A 21,725-nucleotide genomic window follows, 5' to 3' on the forward strand; every position below is an offset into this window, starting at 1 on the left:
TATATATATATATATATATATATACACCGAAGAGCCATTACATTATGACCACCCTGCTAATAACATGTAGGCCCACCTTTAGCCATCAAAACTGCTAGCACCGGCCGCGGCATTGATTCCACAAGGTGCTGATAGGTAGTCTGAAGTATCTGGTACCACGCGCTCACCAACTGGTCCTGCAATTTCTTCACATTGCGAGGGGATAGCGTGGCAGCATGAATTTGGTTTTCCAAGTAGAACCACTAGAACTCTATTGGATTAAGGTCAGGTGAATTTGGGGGCCTTAAAAAGTAGCGCATAATTACATTATAATAATAATTAAATAAAAATAATTAATTCTCCTAGTTTTAAACTCCAGAATTCAAAACGTAATAATAGCAGTAAAGGAAAATAACTTTAAATTAGAGATACACAAATACTTACAGAAAAACAATACCTTTATAACCTTTATTAATTTTAACGGATGATGACAACTAAAACAATATGGAAATGAATTAGGAAAAACTGGATCCTACCACGTGATTTTCCGGCCAATAAAAATGCTCGGAGAACAATAGATAACTGCCACGTTGTCATTAGACATACTCAAAACAAAATAAAAATCGCAACAAGCAATAGCTGACAACTAGTTTAGTTGCAACAAGTTTAGTTGCAACATTCAACATTATAAATTATTACCTTTTCTCACGCATGCATTCACAATTTTGATTGGCTGTTTTGTACGTTGCTAACCGCAAGTCTTCTGTGATTGGCTATGTGTTATCACTTTACTCTCTTCTTATATTACATAAAGCTATGTATATATATATATTATGTTTATGAAATTAATTTTTTGTTACTGCGGGTTTACTATATCTTATTTGTATTGCCAGTAAAATATCAAATTTATTATTTAATTATTTCTCGAGCCACAAACTTTTAATTAAATTTTTAAATGTGACTATCTTTTTAATTACTACTTCATTGTTTTCAATTTTTACGCCATTTTAGTATGCGCAAAACCTCAACAAATTAAATATTTAATACCGTTACTATACAGTGAAAATATTGTTACTTAAACAACCAGTTTTTTAAAGACAAAACTATATTTAGCAAATTATTTTACCGTAATTTAAAGAGGCGAAATATATGATTTTTCCCGGAAATAAATAAAATTTGTTTTAACTTTAGAGTAAGTTGTCATTTGCAGATTTCAAATCGTTATGGAAAAGAATTCCATTTACCCAAAAACATTCCAACAAAATTTAAATTTGCGAGATAAATAGATAACAACCCTATCCCCTCCCCTTCAATTTACATCAAGATTAACACTCTGTGGGAGTGAAAAGTTATAAATATCAGTTTATAAAATAATCAAACAAAATCTGAATAATTGGAGGCATCTAAAATATGTTTTTAAAGAAACGTATATCTAAGGAGTTTTCAAAATATGTAAATTATAATTTATTCATAGAAGATATTGTTTGTCTACATGCAATGAGTTTATTTCCGAAACTATTCGAGTTTCTACTTTCATATTTTAAAAATTCTTCTTCAATTTCGAACTTAAAAAAAAAGTGACGTGAGCAAAATAGATGACTCTTTAGGAAAAGAAACAAACTGAAAATAAATTGCAAATTTCAATTATAACTCCAAAATAATATCAACGAAGCGTAAAGGAGTTATGAGAAAAAAAAAGAGGAGGAAAGCGCGATCAAATATTAAAAGCATTTCACAGTTTCGAATTTTTCAAAAGAAAATGCTAATGTGATATTTTACCATTTTTTTTCTCTTCTCTCATATCATTTATACCACTATTCATTATCCATTTTCAAATTTAAATGAATGAACGAAACTTGTGTTGGGAAATCTTTATTAGTTTATACAATATTGCATTTACACAAAAAAATAGCTTGGAAATATATTAATGAAGAAAACATATTTATTTCCTCTTCTAATATATTAACTGGATATTTGCTTTCGATCATCATAATGAAGTTTTAAGATTTTGCTTGAATCTCTACGGAAAATTATCCGTAATACTAATTGAGTTTTACTCAAAAACTTTTAAGATATTTTATAGCTGCGTTTAAATTAAGAAAATTGAGATTTATTTTTCGAAGCATCTTTCTTCGTGAGAAGATGCCGTTATCTTTTTTCTTTTTATACGAAAAAAAATCTGAAAGGTAAGTTTTATTTCTAAAATATAGAAATAAATTAAAATTATTTTCCTTTGACATTCGTTTTTCTTTTTATAATCAAAGCATGATTTTTACTTCAAGAAGATATATTTTAGTAAATATAAATATTTTTTTTAACAAAGTTCTATGATTTTATAGAAATTCTCTTTATGGTTTAAATTTTTTATCACGTTGCAAATGGAAGAATGTTAATTTTATATTTCAATCAGTGTGTTCCGTTTCAAATCTTATTATTCTTATGGTTAACAAAGGTTTGGTTTGACGGTTTTTATCAACAGTTGCAAAAGATTTTTATTTACGAAATAATATTAAAGGATTTTCTTTAAGGCTTTTGTCATAAAGAAAACAGGGTTAGCCTAATCTTCCAATTTGAAAATGACTATATATTTAAAATTAGTCTCCATCGAAATATGAGTGACATATATTTACCAATTCCAAGTACGTAAAATTGATTTTCATAATTAGCAACCTGGTCGCCACACATACCAATAGTTAACAAATTACGTTCACGTGTTCAATCAATGTTCGCCGATGCAGAAACGATATACTTCTTCAGTGCTATTGTATTTTAAAACCGTCGTTGAACAGGCCTCATTTTTGAATTTGTTCCGCAGCTCATAATTTTGAATCCAATCCTGAAGAGCACAAAATTTCTGGACCAAGCATCTGCCCAGGATAGTTTTACGGCAGACCCGTGATCCATATACCACTAAAGATCTAAGCCATGATCTATATGCTACATATTTAAACGTTTCTGATGCCAATGAGAGCCTAGAGAAGAATTTGTATCTACTTTTTATCGTTGGGATTCGAACCTGGCCCGTTCATTTCACACGGGACACGAGCGCTCTATCTCCTGAGTCACCGCAGCTCCCTGCAATATTCACACCTTTTCCATTAGAGGCTGGGAAAATAAATTGTGTTCGTCACTTGCTTATATATCCCCCAGCATTGTCCTGAAACCAACAAAACAGCAAGAATATACGAAAATCATTGGGTCATATGCATTTTAATGTTTTAATAGGATTCACGTGATCTTTAAAAAAGCAAGGGAACCGTAGCAAAAAATATTGTAACTATGAAGCTATCTTTAACTTCAAAATTAAAATTTTGAGACCAGATACTTTGAGACAATAAAATTGAATATTTTATCTTAAGAACCTTATGAATTCTGTTTAAGAAGAGAGTATCGTATCAGATATATATATTTCGCGTGCAGGTCGTCGGGCTACCGAAGTGGAGGCGCCACCCCCTCTGCAGAGGATCAAAATTGTGATGGCATGTCTTCGGATCATCCTCCGAGATGTTTCCCAGACCGTCGCCAATAGCCCATTGTGCAGCTCTAGTGCGACGTAAATTAANGTAAAAGTAAATATATATGCATTTTAATATTTTAACAGGATTCCTGTGGTCTTTAAGAACGTAAGAGATCCGTAGCATCAGTATTGTAACTATAAAAGTTATCTTTAACTTTAAAATTAAAATTTTGAGACCAGAAATTTTGAGTTAAAGAAATTAAATATTTTAAGTTTTTGTGCCTCCATTTCAGTATCTTAAGAGCTTTACAAATTCTGTATCGTATCAGCTATATATAAGAAAAAGAAATCATAGTAGCGGTATTTGGTAATGAATGAGTGTAACTTATCGTAATTGAAGAACATGTCGTGAGATATTTTATGGTGAATTTGCGAAAATACGTTTCAGAATGTGTCGACAAAAACAACATTAAGAACTCAAATAATGTCAGATAGAAAGTTCGTATATTCAAATTCTAAAAGCTTAGAAAATCATAAATAATTTATAAATCATAAATAATATTATTATTGGAATAAACTTTTATGCTATCCAAAATAAAAGAATATTGCATTTTAAACAATGAAACTCAATTATAAACAATAGAAAAAGTTACTTAATATTCTATAGCATCTCATATCAACGATCTTGCATGGAATAAACAAGTTTTTTAAAGTGTTTTTTTTTTTTTGTTCCTGTTATCTCACGTAGAATAATGATTTCCACAAGTTTAGCTTTGTCTATAGGGGCAATTTTTTATAGTTTCCTCTTTACTGTCCTCAATAAATTTTCAATTGGGTTAAGATCTGTTGAGCTATTTAGCCCTTGTAGCTCTGCTATTTAGCGTTGCTCCAATCAGTTCTTAATTGATTTTTATGTATGAGTTGAAGCTAAATATTGTTAAAAAATAAAATCATCATCAAAATAAACCTTTGGACGATGGAATCAGATAGTGCTCGAAATTATCTTAATATATATTTGATTTAACCTTTTCTTTGAAGATGAATACTCTTCCAGGCACATTTGCATTCATGCAATTGTACCTGAAGAGTACAACTACCTACCTTCTTACTAACTGAAAGTTTTATGCACACTTTCTTAAATTCTTCTTGTTTAATCATCCAACTTGTTGCTGTTGTTGTTCCTAATGTTACTTGCCACATTAGAATGTCTGCTTGGTGAAACCGAGCAAATTTAAGGCAAAGTGGGCGTTTCTTGTTTTTCAGTGGCGCCATTTATGGCCAAGAATTCGACTTCTGCCACACCATGCGTCAGACCCGTTTATAGGGCAGACCCATTCATACATCCATCCATTCATCCACAGATCGTAATTTTTGACCTGGATCAGAGAACGATCAGTCTCCATTCCAGTACCCCCAGAGGTTTTGGTTTGTTATGGGAACAAGGAGGACAGATCGACTCGACAGATTTAACGTGCATCAGTCACCATTTACAACGTCTTCGGCCGGCAGGGTTCGAACCCACGAACTCTCGGACATGGGTCCAGTGCCCTAACGACCAGGCTATCCCGGCCTATCATCCAAACTTAAATACTTTGACTGCCGAAAGACAGTCAGGACATTTTGTAATCACAAAATAATTATTTTTTGAATTGTCGAAGCCCTATAACAAGCCTGATTTGCTCCATCTTATTCTTGCTAACTTTTGTTTTTACTGTCGCAAGTAGTTTTATTTTTGGAAGAAGAGATTAGATTTATGAAGAAGCCGAAATGTTGTCGATTTCGAAACATTAATTCTTTACCAATTTCCTATACAAAAATTATACCTTCTTATTCAACGATTTAATTTTCTAATAATATTAAGCTTCTCCTCATGCATCAAAAGCAACTAAGATCTGGCTGGATCCATAGCAAAATTACAGTACTACCGTGACCAGCTTATTCACCAGATCTTAAACCAAATGAAAATGTATCGGTGGTAGCTATGTAAAAACTACAAGAAGACTACAAGTGGTTTAGCCGATTGGTAACCAAATCAAAATTTGATACCTACAAACATTATCCTTTTTATGATGTGGTAGCTATTAATGCATTATTTCTTCTTAAAATAGACTGACAGCAGCATACTTTTCCCACCACCTTTTATATATTCGAAATAAATGCATTATAAGACCCTCTCGACAAATGATGCCATTGGATATATGCAACTGTAAAGGGTTAAAAATTGTTTTTTACGATTTTAACCCGAACTTAAAGCTTGAATTTAAATAATGTAACGATCTATGTATTATAAACTATGTCTAACTATTTAATAAATTTTGACTGTGTATCAATGCCTAAAATATATGAGTACTGATATTGAACACACAAAAATAATTTTAATCCCATTCATTAAAAAAAAATCAGCTTGAAATTATAATTTATTACAGCCCCTCCACCGTGGAAGCGTAATCGATTGTTTTTGTTTCAAAATTTATGAAGGTAAATTTCATTTACCAGAGAAGGAGATTTAAAGTCTTAAAACAAATTGATAAAAATAAATTGCTAGTAAAGTAAATGGTTGAGAGTTTAAATAATTGGAGTAAAAACCATTTTATGCTTAGAAAATGATTCAACTATTCAGTTATACATTCGAATGTCAAAGTTCTACATCATCTTAAAAGCTCATCTGCAGGAGGATAAAAAAGAACGAAAGTTTTAAATAACTTCCATTAGCAGAAATATTCAAAGGAAAATATGAATTCTTTTCTTTTCTATTTAAAATTTTTATGTGTCAACTCGCTTTAGCTGCGTGAAAATAGATGGTTTATCCCCTTATTTCTGAAATATACTAAATAGAAAAATAGAATAAAAACTATTAATCGACAAGAAGAAATAGCGTACAAAACTTCAAATTGAATTTTGTTCTAAAAAATGGTACAAAAGCTACGAGAAAGGTGCGTGTGAATTAAAGGATGTAAAAAAAATGGAATTCCTTATGAATTCAATTAATCTAACAGATTTGATATTCAAATAAAAGAAAAATGGTGAATGAAAAATTCAACTTTTTTTTTTGCGTGTAAGAGTTATAGCAAAAAAAAAGAAAAAAAAAAGAAACGTAGGAGCCCAAGATAAAGCGTTTCTTATCTTATAATCTAGCATTTATTTGAAAATCGATAGTTTTTCACCGTTTGATAAATAAAATAATTGTCTCATAAGCTATAGTATTAAAAAATATGAAAACAAACTTGCTACAAATTAAAACTTTCTCCTAAATAGCTCGATCATAATCTATTAAAATTGTTAGATATAACTAAAATTTTAAAATCTATATAAATAAAGCAGAATGTTTATATGTTTCCGTGTATGTTTCTTATACAATTCTGAACTGGTATGCACCAAACTTAATGTAACTACATTCAAGGACACGACCGACCAAACTGTTTACTTTAAAACTGTCACCGACTACCAGTTCACGCACTATATCAGAAATTGTTTTGGCATGATTTGATTAATATTTTATAATAGGAGTGATTGGGGCCGGGAGTAACTGGCTGGCAGAGCGCTGGATGGCATGGGAGTTCGAATCTAGTCGGCCCAAGACTCTCCGTGTAGTAAATGGTGACTGGTGCACGTTATTGGTAATCTGTCTGGTCACAATGCCCTCTTCCCATAAAAAATTATACCTCTGGCTGTACTGAATTAGAGATTGAATCGTTCTCTGGTGCAGTTCAAAATTACAGTCTGTGGATGATTAAATCGATATATGAATGGGTTCACCCTATAAACGGGTGTGACAGAAGTTGAAGTTTTGACTCTAGATGGCGCCACTGGAAAACAGGAACACTCGCGTCCCTTGCTTTAATGGCCTACAACAACAACAACAACAATAAGATTTGTTTCCTATATATAGCATGCAGCTCTAATTATTCAATTATTAGTTTCAACGCACGTTTTCATGTTCGCAATTTCCACAATAAGTAACAATATTCATTAGTTCACCAAAAATGCTTAACCAAATATTACTAGATATTTTTGAAAATTTCAATTAATTATTTTTGAACCATGGTAGCTTAGGGGTTAGAGCTCTAGCCTCCCAATGCGGTGTGCCGTGTTCGAATCCCAACAATAGCTGGTCGATATGGATTCCGCACCTGCTAGCTCCAATCGCAGTGCTGACGTCAAATATCCGTCGTGTTAGTCGGATCATAGGTAATAGTCCCCTTGCGGTTAGTCTAACTGTGAGAGGTTTTCATTTTTTCTCTCTCCATGTAAAACAAATGAGGGTTAATCTTCCACGAAGATAAATTTCTCCCAATACTTGATTCAGGGGTTTCCTTGTCTTCTGGGTTGGCGTCACAATTAAAAAACATTGTTGAACATTGGTAGTCGTCAGCTCAAGATTGGGTCAGCTGTTAAACGACGGAATGAAAAAAAAATGAAATAACTTCAGTGAAAGTTGTAAATAGAAATGAACAATGTTTTGTATTAAATAGTTTAATTAATGACGAAAAGGTGTTCGTATATAAGAATCGCGAAAATTGCCATATTGTTATTAACGCTAATAATGTTTAAATAATTTTGGAAAGAGGTGCAAATTTAAATATAAAAAAAAGGTTTTGTAATAAATTGCAAAATTAATTGGGAAAAGGTATAGGTATATATCTAGCAAACCATAAAAATCCCTATATTATTATTGACGCCAATAATGCTTAGTTAATAATAGGTTATGATTTTCTTTTTTTTCGTTTTCTGCTTCAAATCATTTTTGTTTTCCTCATTCAACTCTGGCGACGAGAATGCGCCTATTTTTCAGCGTTCGAAATATGTCAACTTTTATTACTATCTTGATATTTTTTTGTGGCATGTGAACTTTTAGATCATAAAATATATTGCCAGGAGTATTGCCATTATTTTTTATCACGATGGTCATTTCTTGTATGCGTTCTATCACTCCTTAAGTTCTTTCTTACGAATGAGAACAGAATCTATTTTACACATTCTTGGAAAACGATCAGGGAACATCAAGGCTGAGCTTTACCAATATATTCGTTATCCATGATTATTTCTGGAGCTTAAACCTGGAATGAGATTTTAATCCGTCGTCAGATAATGAGCGTGAAACAATACTTAAACTATCCTAATTATACAAAGTTAGATATATCCCAGAGAAATGATTGATGAGGGAACTAAGAGGCCAAAGAATGTAAATCGTCTCCAAACTGTTTTAATCCCTCTCGAAAAGGAAGAAATACCATGATTGACGACTCTCTATTCACTTCCTTAAAGATGGTGATAAGTCTGGTGGTCAAATGATCATATTACTCAACCCTTTCACTTAGGAAAATTATTCTTAGAGAAGCGATGTAACACATTAAATTATTTTTATTTTTAGTCGTTTGGCGACATGCATTATTTCATCTGTAGTTTTAATTTCTTACTTTCTTCAATTGTATTTTAGAACTTAAAGGTTCATTCCCCTGTATTTGTCGTTCCTCTTCGGAAAAAAAAATCTAGCAAAATTACCATACTTGAAGGTTAAAGACATTTGTGGTAAAATAAATAGTAATTCTGACAATTTTACCAAACTATATGATATTTGGATCTTTCATTTGGTAATTTTACCATTCACTGCCTTACCATTTTATCGGAAATTCTGTTTTCAAAATTATAGTTCTTATTGCAATGTATTTAATAACAAATGCAAAACTGAAAAGTAAATTTAACCAGTTAAATGTTTTCTTCGCCATGGTCTAATGTATCATGATAAAAATATAAAATAGTTCTTTGGAACTGACGCAAATTTTACCATTCAATTATCCAATCCTTTTCGTGTACTAAGTTTTGTTGTTGTTGTCGTCGTAGGCTATCATGTTGTAGCCATGTCGGGGTGCGGATTGTTCTTATTTTCCAGTGGCGCCATCTACGGCCAAGAATTCGACTTCTGCCCCTTCCATATGTCTCTCCCGGTTACAGGGTGGATTATAATTTGGCGTACTTTGAAAATGGGTAAATGATGATAGAAGAATAATCGATCTTTGATATAAATTATTTTTCACATTTCATAATTAATTTGGATATTTTTGATTAGTTTGAAAAAATCTGAAGCACTACTAGAAAGTCTATGGGAAACTGGAATATGAACTGTTCTGGGAACATACAGCTTTAAACTTAGTAAACAATGCATGTTATTTAAAAAAGATGCTTACAAAAGCAAGTTTTTAAACAAATAATGACATGTTTTATGAAATTATGCCATAGAGACTTTTTGATTATTTTAAAAACAATAAACAGCATCGTATTCTAAATCAAGTAATTTTCTTATAAATATTTTTAATAAATAGACAGTGGAAGTTAGTTTCAAATTTTTTTTTCTGCCAAAAAAATATCTACAGATTGTTTGGAACATAAAGCAGAAATATTTCCAATAATTAAATTGCACAGCAATAAATTTTACGTCACTTTAGAATCTTAGGTTTAAATTGCTTGTCAAAGTATTTACTATTTTTGACTACTCTTTAACCATTTAACTACTGAAACAGATTAAAACAAAGAGAAAAACACACACATAAATAATTAAACAAGTGATAAAAAATGCAGAACACAATCATACATTACAAAGGATTTCGATGAAAGTTTATTTCGATAAACATTCAAATATATTATTATTGAAAATAAATGCAGACAAAGTTGATCGTCAGATATGAATGTCATCATTCATTGCTCAACAAAATTATATTATACCTTTTATACTTTATCCAAATAAAATTGTTGAATGATATTAAATATTTATTCTTAAGAAGCTGCGCCGTCGGCGAGGAGGTGCTGTAAGAAAATTGAGAAAGACAAATTCGAAATTTGGAACGAAGAGAATGTTATCATCAATATCAGTAAATGGAACTGTAATCCTTCTCTTTCAAATAAAAAGAAAGATATCTTTTAATCTCCTTTCCTCTCTTAGATAAAATGAATTTTATATCTCAGCACTTGAATTTTCCAAATGAAAAATTTTTCTATACACGTTGGAGGCTATATTGTTTATTTTAAGATGTCAATAACAATAAACATTTTTTTAAATGAAAAATTAAACTTCTGCCATTAAAAGAATTTTCCGCTAACCAGCTTTTTTATTTTGACTGGAAGTTATTTTCTTTTAGAATAGTACATGTTTTGGTTCAGCCATTTTTGAACACCAGATGTGAAACATGTGATAAAAGATTCTTTTAATTAACTAGAAGGCCTCTGCTCGCTTCTCTCAACAACTCACGTAATTGCATCTTATTTTTCATAGCAGTTTAGTCCAAATTCTTTACTGTATAGTGGATTTAGTCTTTTTTGTAGAAATTTAAGCATATATTTTTGGCCCTGTGAGATACATCTGAATTCGTTATGAAGGAGAGATATTTATCCCAGAAAAATAAATGAAATCATTCAAGAAAAAATGATCTAATATGTAAATCTTATTATACGGAACTTGACCACATTCCTAAATTATGAAATAATGAGAAAAAGTCCCTTAAAGGGATAAAGAGAATCATTTTTGTTCTCTCATGAAGAAAAAAAACTGTTAATTAGCCCTTGAGCTGAGGGTCTAAGACCCAGTCCTTACGTTGAGATTTAAAAATTAAATGTAAGTGAGTTGTTCCCAATGAACAGTTAGGAGCATGGGAAAAGATCCATGGTTGATGATTTATCGAATGATAACATATCCAAAGATAAAGTTAATCACCCTTACTCATTACTGAATTTGAAAAAAAAATGGCGAAACCTAATCGACAAAAAGACTGTGAGAATCAGTATAATCATGTAACTGAAATATTTTTTTGGTAATAAATAAGGCCCGGATTTTGATGACATTTGCATTTTTTTGCATTTTTTGCATTTTTGGACATTTTTTGTCCTTTAGAGCATTTTTTGAGATTTATAGGGCATTTTCTTTAAAATTTTGGGGCGTATTTTGCATTTTAAAGCATTTTTTAAATTTTTTGTTAAATTTTTCTAATTTTTATTATTTTTTATAATTTTTTATTATTACACTGGCTTCCAAACAATGAAGAAAATTTCTAGGATATTAACAGGTGAAGCAACATCTTTTCAAATTGAAGAAGAATTGTCAGTAAGTGTGACCGTCCTTTTCAAGTACGCACCAATAACATCAGTAGACGTTGAAAGAAGCTTCTCCTGGTATAAAAATTTGCTTTCAGACAAGAGACGCTCGTTTACATTTCAAAATATTAAAAAAAAATTTAATAATCCACTGTAATTCTGATATTTAGTAATATTATGAGATGGAAGTTGTTATATTCATTTAAGTTTCTATACAAAATGAAAATGTTTTGGAGTCAATATATTTTCCTTTTTTTTGTTATTTTTGGATATAAAACATATTTGTCAAACTTTAATGAACGTAGAACAAGTATTGCATTGCTTTATATTTTTTGAAACGACTCATAATAATTTTAAAGAGTAAAACATTGTTTTAGTTCAATATTTTTACTTCTATTTAAGTCATGTCATAAGGCATTTTTAGCGCAATTTTCGCCTTTTAAGGGCTTTTTTTGTACTTTTAAGGGCATTTTTTGCAGTTCATAAGGGCATTTTTGCACTTTTTAAGGGAATTAATTGAGATTTTTTAGGTCATCAAAATCCGGGCTCTAGTAATAAATAAAGAATAAGGAGTTATAGATAGATTTTATTTTCGATTTAGTCACGGCAGTGAATTAATGAGTTTTACATTTGTATTGAAATGAAAAGTTAGCCGTTACATTGAGTGTTAAGAAAAGATATATTAGCTTTTTATAAAATGTAATGAAAATTAAATAATTGGTTTAATTGAATTAAAATTCAATTAAGAATGATTAAAAAATAAATTTAAGAAATTAAGGAAATTTTAAAAGCTGGGAATTATATATATGCAATGCCTATTGTGGCATCACATCATCCATTATTGTTTCTTCCCTTAAAAGTCGATGTTATTTTTAAAAATAAAAAATAAAGAAAAAGCAAAAATAATTTGCACAAAGTATAACTATTATAATTTCGTGTAAGAATATTTTTTTAATATGTAACTCATAACGAAATGAAGGATTAAGTGGATTTAAACAATAATCATCAATACTTAAAAAAAAATCTTTTAAGTTCGGAAGCACAGATTGTATGGCATGAAAAGGAGATGTAAAACAGAAGTAATTTTACCCCTTTTAGATACAAAATGCTTATTATGTAACATTGTAACTCCTTACTGATTCTTATGTGTATCATTGCCATAACAAATTTTCTCGTTACCGGTCACCGAAAATGGTGGGACCCATTTTACATCAAAAGAAGTGTAATTGAATATTCCTGGTGTTTCGCTACAATAATTTTGATGAAAAACTGTTGCCACCAGTTTTGTTATTAAAAAAAAACATTAAATATAAAAAATTGGAAAATAGGACGTCCTTTGTTAATTCTCCATTTTTATTACCAGATAAAAACAGATTTCGAGTATTTACACGAAAATATGCAGTTTTTAGCAGGCTCATTAATATATATTTTTGAAGCTGAGGGAATTTTTAAAAATAGTTTAAACACACTTAAGAGAAAAAAAAGTAATAAAAAAATTATATTTATATATTTTTTTATATTTATGAATATATTCTTTCTTTTATGAGAAAGTAAAAGAAAAACTTCAAAGTTTTGAATATTTTTTTAAACCAAGCTTAAAAATTTTTACTAAACTCTAAACAAACATTTCTGAATTCTAAACCAAAACCAGATAGCAACATTTTAGTAATTAGCAAATATTCTAATTGTTGAAGTCGTCGACTTTTAATTAAGATTTAATTTTTGCCATTGTCGTTTTTCTCTCTTTTTTTTTTCTAAGAGAGTGTTACTGCATTTCGCTATAAAAAGTATTCTGTGAGTTTTTTTTCCACGTTTTCATTAGACTAATTAGAATATTTCTCTTGAAGTCGATTTTTAAGTAAATAAACAAAGCTCTTCATTTATCTCGAAAACCATTATCCCGATTGCTTTTCTCTGATTTTTTTTTACGCTCCACTTCAATTTGTGATGCTTTTTGAGTTTATGAATGAGTGATTTGACGCTAAAAATTACTGAATTTAATAAAGTGTTCTTCTCTTCTATCAATTTCACTTATTTTGTTTACAGTCTCAAGATAAAAAATGTTTAACGTCCTGAAAGATTTTCTTTTTTTTCTACTTTTGGTGGCAAAAACTGCTTTTACGTGATTATCTCTGTCCATGCTCTTAAAAACCATCCAAGATCAGAGTTTTGTTTAAAATTACTTTTTGTTTTTAATTTTTGAATCTTTTTAAACCATCATAAATATACTTTTGATCTTTTTTAAATCATTTTAAATATTTTCTGGGAAGTAAGGGCAGCCTATCCACTATGAGGGCCACAATACCATTATCATAAATAAATTACATGCTTAGGGTGTTCAAAAATACTTGCTTTCTTACGTTATTTATTGTCGGTCACCCGAACCTCTGAAAGCTTTAAATCTTATTGCTAAATATGAAAAATCGAATGAACTAAACATCTCTAAAGTTATTTAAAAACCCTATGAGTATTTCTTGAGAAGATTAGAGAAATGCCAAAAACTGAAAGTGTCTCTTCCATTTTTGTAGGGTAGTGTAAGTACAACTATAAATAAAAAAATAAATTATTCGAATAGTAATGATTTATTTTAATTATTTTTAAACCAGTCACATTTTATCATCATTTTACACTTCTAAAAGTTATTTAAAAGGGCATGCGTAACAGTAAATGAAAAAAATTGGTTTCAGTACATATACAGGGTCGTATGGATAATGGAAATAATTGCTTATCTCTTGTCAAATTGTGAATCATATAGCATAAAAATAAGATAAAAAAACATTAAAGAGATATTGAACCCGCTACCTTTGAGCCCCTGAGAGTTTGACAGAAGGACAACAGCCAGCTGCAATGGAGACCCCAATAATATATGCTTGTCTTACTTGAACCTCGCCGTACAGTATTGCTTTTCCAATAATTGCTCTGAGGCGTATATGTAGTGGGTTCGAATCCAGCTATAACATTCAATGTATATTCTTGCTGCGCTTCGCGAAATTGTGTAGTCTGTTTTTCAAACAGAAAAGAATTTCAGTCTTTTTTTTTGCAATTGCAAGGAAACTCTATATGTGCATTTCACAAAAAAATAAATAAGTGAACCATCCCAAATAACATTTGATCTAATAATTTAATAGCTTTCTAGGACTCAATCTTAATGGTTTGAGAAGGTGACCTCAAGTATGTTAATTAATAATTGCAGACCATATATTAAGTTACGAAATCACACACAAAAATGCACTTTTTCTGAATAAACGTAACCGTTTCTGACGAAATCAGATTTCTAACCCCCCTAAATCTTGGAAATAGCTGCAATCTTTAAAATTTGGTCCTAGTAGTTTGGTAAGGAAGGAGGTCAAAAGTTTGGGTCCCTTAATGTTAATTTTATTTTTTCCACATTTCCCCATACCTCGAAAAATTTTGAAGTGAATTGAAAATTTTTAGCACAGAATCCAAAAATGCGTCTACGCAAAAATAATTTCATGCGAAAGATAATAGTAGTAAATATTTATTATTTTTAATTATTTTACTTAATACTAGACAAAAAATTGGCAGTGTAAGGTATGCAATTATTTTGTAGATTATTTACATATTAAAAAACCTAATTTTGCATGACAAAATACAAAATTTACACTCAAACTTTGCATTCTGTCAAGTAAAATTACATATTTTAAAATGACGTAAAAATTGTATACCTTCCAATTACTTTTGAGACTAGCATTAAATATAATAATAAAAAGTAAAAACCATTTGGCAAATTTATATTTTGCATAAAATTAGCATTGGATAAATGAATTTCATAACTGTGTGCAATTTTTTTTTCGATTCATTTCAATATTTTTCTAGATATGATGAGATACGAAAAAAGTAAAATTTTTACTGTGGGCTTTAAACTTTGGACCACTCTCCAGACAAAACTATTTGGAACCTATTTCCAGGATTGCGGCTATCCCCTATATTTTGGGGATCAAACATAGAAATCTGTCAAAAAAGGGTATGTTTATTCATAGAAAATACTTTCTTGTGTCTGATTTCGTAACTTAAAATATGTGCGCTAATTAATTAGCATATTTGAAATCACCTATTGAACCATTAAGAGTCCTAAAAAGTGAAGATCAGATCATTAAGATCAAAATTTATTCTGGCTGGTACTTTTCTATTGGCGCACTGTATAAATATGGGTAATGTATGAAATCACCCAGGTTCTGATACAAACTTCAAACGTTCATCAATGTGTGCGCTTTTGGTCAACTAGGGCGCCTCCCAATAATTTTCATAATTTTCCTGCAGTTTTGTTGGTCTCAGGCCAAAGCTGTGGGAGCATAAGCAAATGACGGACAAAATCCGATCATTAGACTAAAAATTATTCAGAGAGGTCAGTTTATTATTTTACGGACTGTACTTAAATAAATAAATGAATCCCACAACCTCATAAAAGATGGATAATACAGTCACCATAGTGTGATATATCTGAGTATCTTTAAAACTCTTTAATTAAACAAATGAAATCATCAGTTTTGTCCCTTTGAGCCTTGTCTTAAGTGAGAAATCATACTAGAATAAAAAATATTTTACAAATCTAATAGCTCTCATACCATTTCAATAAACTGTTTTTTAATAAACTGTGGAAGTGTAAACCGATTATTACCTGTATATTTGGTAAGAGACAAAGACATTAAAGGATACAAATTACCAAATTAATGGCAAAATGATTGATAATTCTGAAGACCATTTCGGTAATTTATCATGATACTTTATAGCATTGCATAAAAATCATTTATTCGTTTACATTTACTTTTGAGATTTGTATTTGTTACTAAATGTATTGTAAAAAGAGCTATAATTTTGAAAAGCAGCTTTTCCGGTAAACCATAGCAACAGCGAACTGTTAAATTACCACCTAAATTGTTTAGATACTATTTGCTTTGGTTTAATTCTTTGAACTGTTGTACCAGAAACTTCTTCGCCATGGTGATTTTGTGTAAGAATTGCTGCAATAAAGGTAGTTTCTGTAAGAAACAACCCCGAATTACAACTTAATTTGATAAAAAAAAATTATTTCGATTTTGATCGTATAAGCTCGCATCTTATTATAAAGGAAAAAAAATTATAGACCAATAAAATGGTATCCGCTTTTATTTCAATTTCAATACATTAGGACAATTTGCTTTTTTTTTTTACAAAATTTTAAGTGCCGCGGTTTGAATGCGACAAAATAAATTATGACAGAAATAAACGAAAGAGAAAGAAAGAAAATTAGAGTTTTCTATGCATTGTAAAAATATAATTTGATAAACACATTTGCGTTTGGCATTGCAGCAAAACTTACTGTAATTGATTCACGATAATAAAACGTTTTCATAAAAATGAAACAGAAATTTCTCTGTTGGGCAAAATCTGTTTCGTACATTTTAAATATTTAAAGAAAACCATTAAAGGGATTTCATTCCCACATGAAAAGATATAACATATATATCATTAGGCTAGGAGCAAATTATTTCTGGAAAATACATGTTTTGTGGATCAATTCAAATGAGAAAATTGATTTTTTTTTGAAAAAGAACTCTGAGTGGAAATTGGAATGAATTAGTGGAGCCACGGCGTTCGATAGCAGATTATCTCTGCATTCGAAATGGAATAAATAGCGTTTGAAATAAACAACGGAATGATAACTGTCTTTTTTTGAGATAATGAATAATTCAAACTGGGAATGAATGGCTACAAAAATGTATAGCTTTATTGTATCCGTTTGAATTATCCAACTATCTCCAAAAGCGCATCATTTATTAAATGAAAAAGAAATTTCTTTATTGAGTTCTTTTGAGAATGCTCTCCTCCCCCCAGCACCAACTGAAAGTTCATAATATGCTAAATCATTGCGTGTTTCTGATCGTTAGCCGATCCGGTAAAAATTTTCTGCTCCAATCGATTGTGTTTTATGCTTCTTTGGACTTTTCGCACAGCATCTGAGGAATCTAAAACTAACTGCATGCTTTATTTTACCTGCTTAATAAAAACGATTAAAACTTATTTTAAGTGCTGTTCTTTTGAAAGTGCCGAAAATACGATTTTTAAATTGCATTTCGGACATAGAGTTTCATTATCAACAATTCAAAATGAATAAATTATCTGTTGCAGTAAAAAAAGTTAGAATCTTTAACAAAGTAAACTATATTATCATTGTCATGAGGTTTCCTATTATTCCAAAATATAGAACTGAATAAACTGATCGCAAACTTACTACTGCTAAGAAAGCAAATGGTTTCCGTTAGATAATCTCATTATATGACTTGACTTCAACAAAAACTAGAGCTATAAAACCATTAATTTATTTATTTTACAATTTTTGAAATATCTGTTGCATTTTCATGTTTCCTCAGATTATAGTGTTATAAAAATCATACAAGTTGATTTATCTTTGACAATATCTTTCTAAATTCCTTTTAACACTAACTCAATCTTTCTCTAAATTTTTTTATCGTGTCTATGGACAATTAAATGGCCTCGTGTGCCCTCAAAACTGCATCTGCTAGCTCCAATACATCATTACTGTAGAGTGTAGAGGATCTCACGCTCTGAAGCCAGTGGCACCATACCCAGTTGCAAAACATACGGGGTAAGGGCTGGGCAATCGAGAATGTGATCAGGGGAAAGTTGGATATCGGTACAGTTCCTGCAGTGAATATAAGTTCTTATTTTGTCGGGAAGAATTTTCTTCCCTTTAAAGTGGTTTGTTCTTAGTCTTGTAATTGTTGATGTTAAGATTCTGCAACAATCAAAGTCAGAATGAGGGGTTTCTTGAAGGAATGGAGCAGAAGTCTGTGTCTTGCAGCTGCATTTGTGTCTGCAAGCGTGATGGTGGTGCAACGAGGTTGGTCGGCACCTCGGCCTCCCTTAGCCACGGAGTCCGCCCACTCGTTTCCCTCAATATTCACGAGCGCCGGTATCCATTGCAGCAAGCAGTATTTCCCATTGCCGTGCAAGCCTTCAAGTAGGATATTTATAGAAGAGATGACGCTGGTTTCTCCGTTGTTGTTTGCCTCTAAGGCTGCTTTTGAGTCAGAGAGGATTACCAATTCCTCAGTTGGGTCTGAAATCTTCTGGTTGGTCAGATAAAATGTGAGTGCCTTCTTAATCGCAAGAAGTTCACTGGTAAACTTTGAAGCAATTAAGCCTGTGCTGATTTTATGCATACGTTTATCTCCATTTGGAAGAAAGAAGAAGATGTCAGCACCTCCTTTTTAATACACTCAATCTCTTAACTAATGCCTTCAACGTTCGAAATTAATGGTAAAAGCGCTAAAGCTGCTTATGCCCAAAATTTGTCTTAAGATATATATGTACAAAAATTTAGAATTTTTAGAATTATAATTAAGAAACTGAAGGAAAATAGAAGAGTGAAGAATGAATTAAAGAGTATGAGTGAAGAATGAATTAGAGTAAATTAAAATTAATCAAAGGAACAAAAGAAAGATGAATAGAATACACGACTTCTTCAGGGAGCAACTTGCATTCATTCATGTGGGATCTTTACTGTGAATAACAGTTTAATAATGTTCTGTGAATAACTGCTTTCCCGTGAATAACTGCATTTCAAAAGGAAACACACACAGAAAAGAATACACTCTGAATTCACAGAGAAGTTACCAATCTCTGTGAATAACTGCTTTCCGGCGAGTAACTGTTAATTAAACAAAACACACAGAATTAACAGGAAAGCTCCAACATGAATTCATACAGGGTGTTCCGTGAAAAAAATCCTGTATTCAATTCATGTTCCTTTACTCAAATTATAGTGTTATAAACATCACACAAGTTGATTTACCTTTAACAATATTTTTAAATTCATTTTAACCCTAACCCATGCTTTGAACGAACACCTTTAACATTCGAAAATGACGCCCCATTTGCATGTGACTCAGATTACCTCTTTAAAAAGTTATATAATTTCATTAGTCCTCGAGATGGCTTTTTTTCCAGAAATTTCTTCTGTTTTCGATTATACAAACTGACCGAAGACCACTTTATTCAGTTTAGACTATTATAGAATCCATGAAACTTAATATATGCGTAATATGGACCAAGAGAAAGAAATCATGGGGATAGTTCGTAATTTTACAAAGAGATGGCGTTTTTTAGTACGAAAAAAGGATTTGTGCAGTTTGGTGTAATTTAAATAGTCAGTTTTCATGGTATAGGAACGCAAAATCATTCTGTATTGTGTTAAAAACAGTAAAAAAACTAGCGTTGCTGGTACTGCTATTTTATCAGAATGGTAGTAAGCTGGAAATTATATTATAAGAATATCAATGCGTGAAAAGTTTATGGCAGAGGTCCATGATGAGACTGGTTTTGAAAAAGTGATTATTAAATATGTCGAGACAAGAATGTAACACGTGTGTTGTACAGAAATAAAAGGAGGCTATTTTCAAAAATAGAAAAAAAAAGAAAACAAGACAGAACATAAAAGCAAAAGTAAGTTAAAACGAAGTGAGACACGTCATGTTTCTGCTGCAGATGCAGCAGGCTTCACGCAGTACGAAGATGTCTTAACGCGCTTTGTTCATCTGCTTGATGAAAAAGGAATGCATTTCAAACATATAAGATTAAATAGATTTTTGTGCATCTAATTTTAGTTTTTTTGTTCTTCAGATACACTTTTTTTCATGGGTATAGAAATGTGAACTTATTTTTTTCAGATTTCCTTTCTCCATAGTCCATATAAGGTACGTACCAAGTTACATAGCAATCTGTCATCTAGAGTGAATTCTATGTTTATCAGAAGAAGGAAAACGAAAACTTTACTTTCCTGTTTTTAGTATACAAGTACTTCATATATAAAAAGAGTCGTATTCGCCATTTTTGCCTTTTCGTCAAATATAAGTGTAATGCTTCCTTAAGGTTTCATCAATGTCAAGGGACGTTATTTGTTTTCGTTTCCTAGTTAGCCATTAAAAACATTATTTTTTTTACATTTGATAGAGATAAAGATTGAAAAGAAAATGCTTATTTTTAGAAGTATGATGTTGAAAATTAATCCATTGGAATCTGATTTTTTAAAATCCCACACTAAGAGGATACTACCAGATTAAAAAGTGGGAAGTTTTTGATTAAAGATGATTGACATTTTTTATAATCAATTAGTTACCAAATTTTATTAGATTCCGGCCTACGTTATAGTTTTTGATGTGGTAGTTATCAGCGTAATATCTCTATTTAAAGTGTATAGGTAGCAAGATACTCTTGCCACCACTTTTTATACATTCAAAATAAATGCATGACAAGTCTCACTCGTGAAATGTTGATGTTGGGTAAATAAGTAAAATGATAGAGACTTAGTGCATTTTGGAATTGGTGAATGGGAATTGGTTAATAATTGTATTCTTTCCTTAGTGAGATCGGGTTCTTTAACTTCATCAGTTTTATATGGTACAAGAAATGTTTATAACGATGGTCGAAAATGCTCAATTACTGAAAATGTTTATGGTAAAAAAATTCTATTATGAGACCGTAAAAATTTTTCTCAGAATGAAAATCAGAAGTTTCTGAATCTAGTTTAGTAATAAAATTGAAACAACACACTCAGATTCTAAAACCAATCTTCGAGCTTTTTTTCAAAAACTATATTTTCTTTTTTCAAAACTTGAAAAAGAGTTTCGTTTATTATTTTAAGACGGAGTTTATAAAACATGGTTTAGCAGCTCCTCATAAAGGCATTCAACGCAATGACAAGTCCTTCAAGACTGGAGTGAAAAATAAACATGTTATGGTTAGAATATAAATAAATAAATGTAAGAAAAGAGACAGAAAGAACAAAGCTCCAACACGAATTTATACAGGATGTTCTCTGAAGAAGTCCTGTATTCCATTCATGCTCCTTATTTTCTATTCCAATTTAATTATAGTTTTCTAAATTTTGACAAATATCAATATTTTATAGCTCTTTTTCAAAGTATAGACAAACTAATTTTGAGTAAAAAGAAATTATTAGTTTATTGTAAAATAATGGCAACCGGTAAATATTTTTTCGGGTAATTCAAAAGATCTCATCCTTTTTTTGTTACTTAAGAAAAAATTAAGAAGTTTTTCCCTTTTCAATTGTGAAGGTTTCTTCAAATCACTTTTATCAAAAACTATAATTTCCCAACTTTTTTTTAAAATTTTTTTGTAATAATGAAAGTAACATATTCCAATATAAAGGCCACGATATTAGCTT

At 30.7% G+C, this 21,725-nt stretch overlaps 1 protein-coding gene across 1 annotated transcript; it reads right to left on the reverse strand.

The window, feature by feature from the left end:
• Nucleotides 1–18,267: 18,267 nt before the first annotated feature.
• LOC139426381 (uncharacterized) lies at nucleotides 18,268–18,702 on the reverse strand. Its single transcript, XM_071185102.1, has one exon. The coding sequence runs from the start codon at nucleotides 18,700–18,702 to the stop codon at nucleotides 18,268–18,270; it is 435 nt and encodes a 144-aa protein (XP_071041203.1).
• Between the last annotated feature and the right edge of the window lie 3,023 nt (nucleotides 18,703–21,725).

The sequence above is a fragment of the Parasteatoda tepidariorum genome, chromosome 1 (assembly GCF_043381705.1).
Source record: "Parasteatoda tepidariorum isolate YZ-2023 chromosome 1, CAS_Ptep_4.0, whole genome shotgun sequence".
Classification (NCBI taxonomy): Eukaryota; Metazoa; Arthropoda; class Arachnida; order Araneae; family Theridiidae; genus Parasteatoda; species Parasteatoda tepidariorum.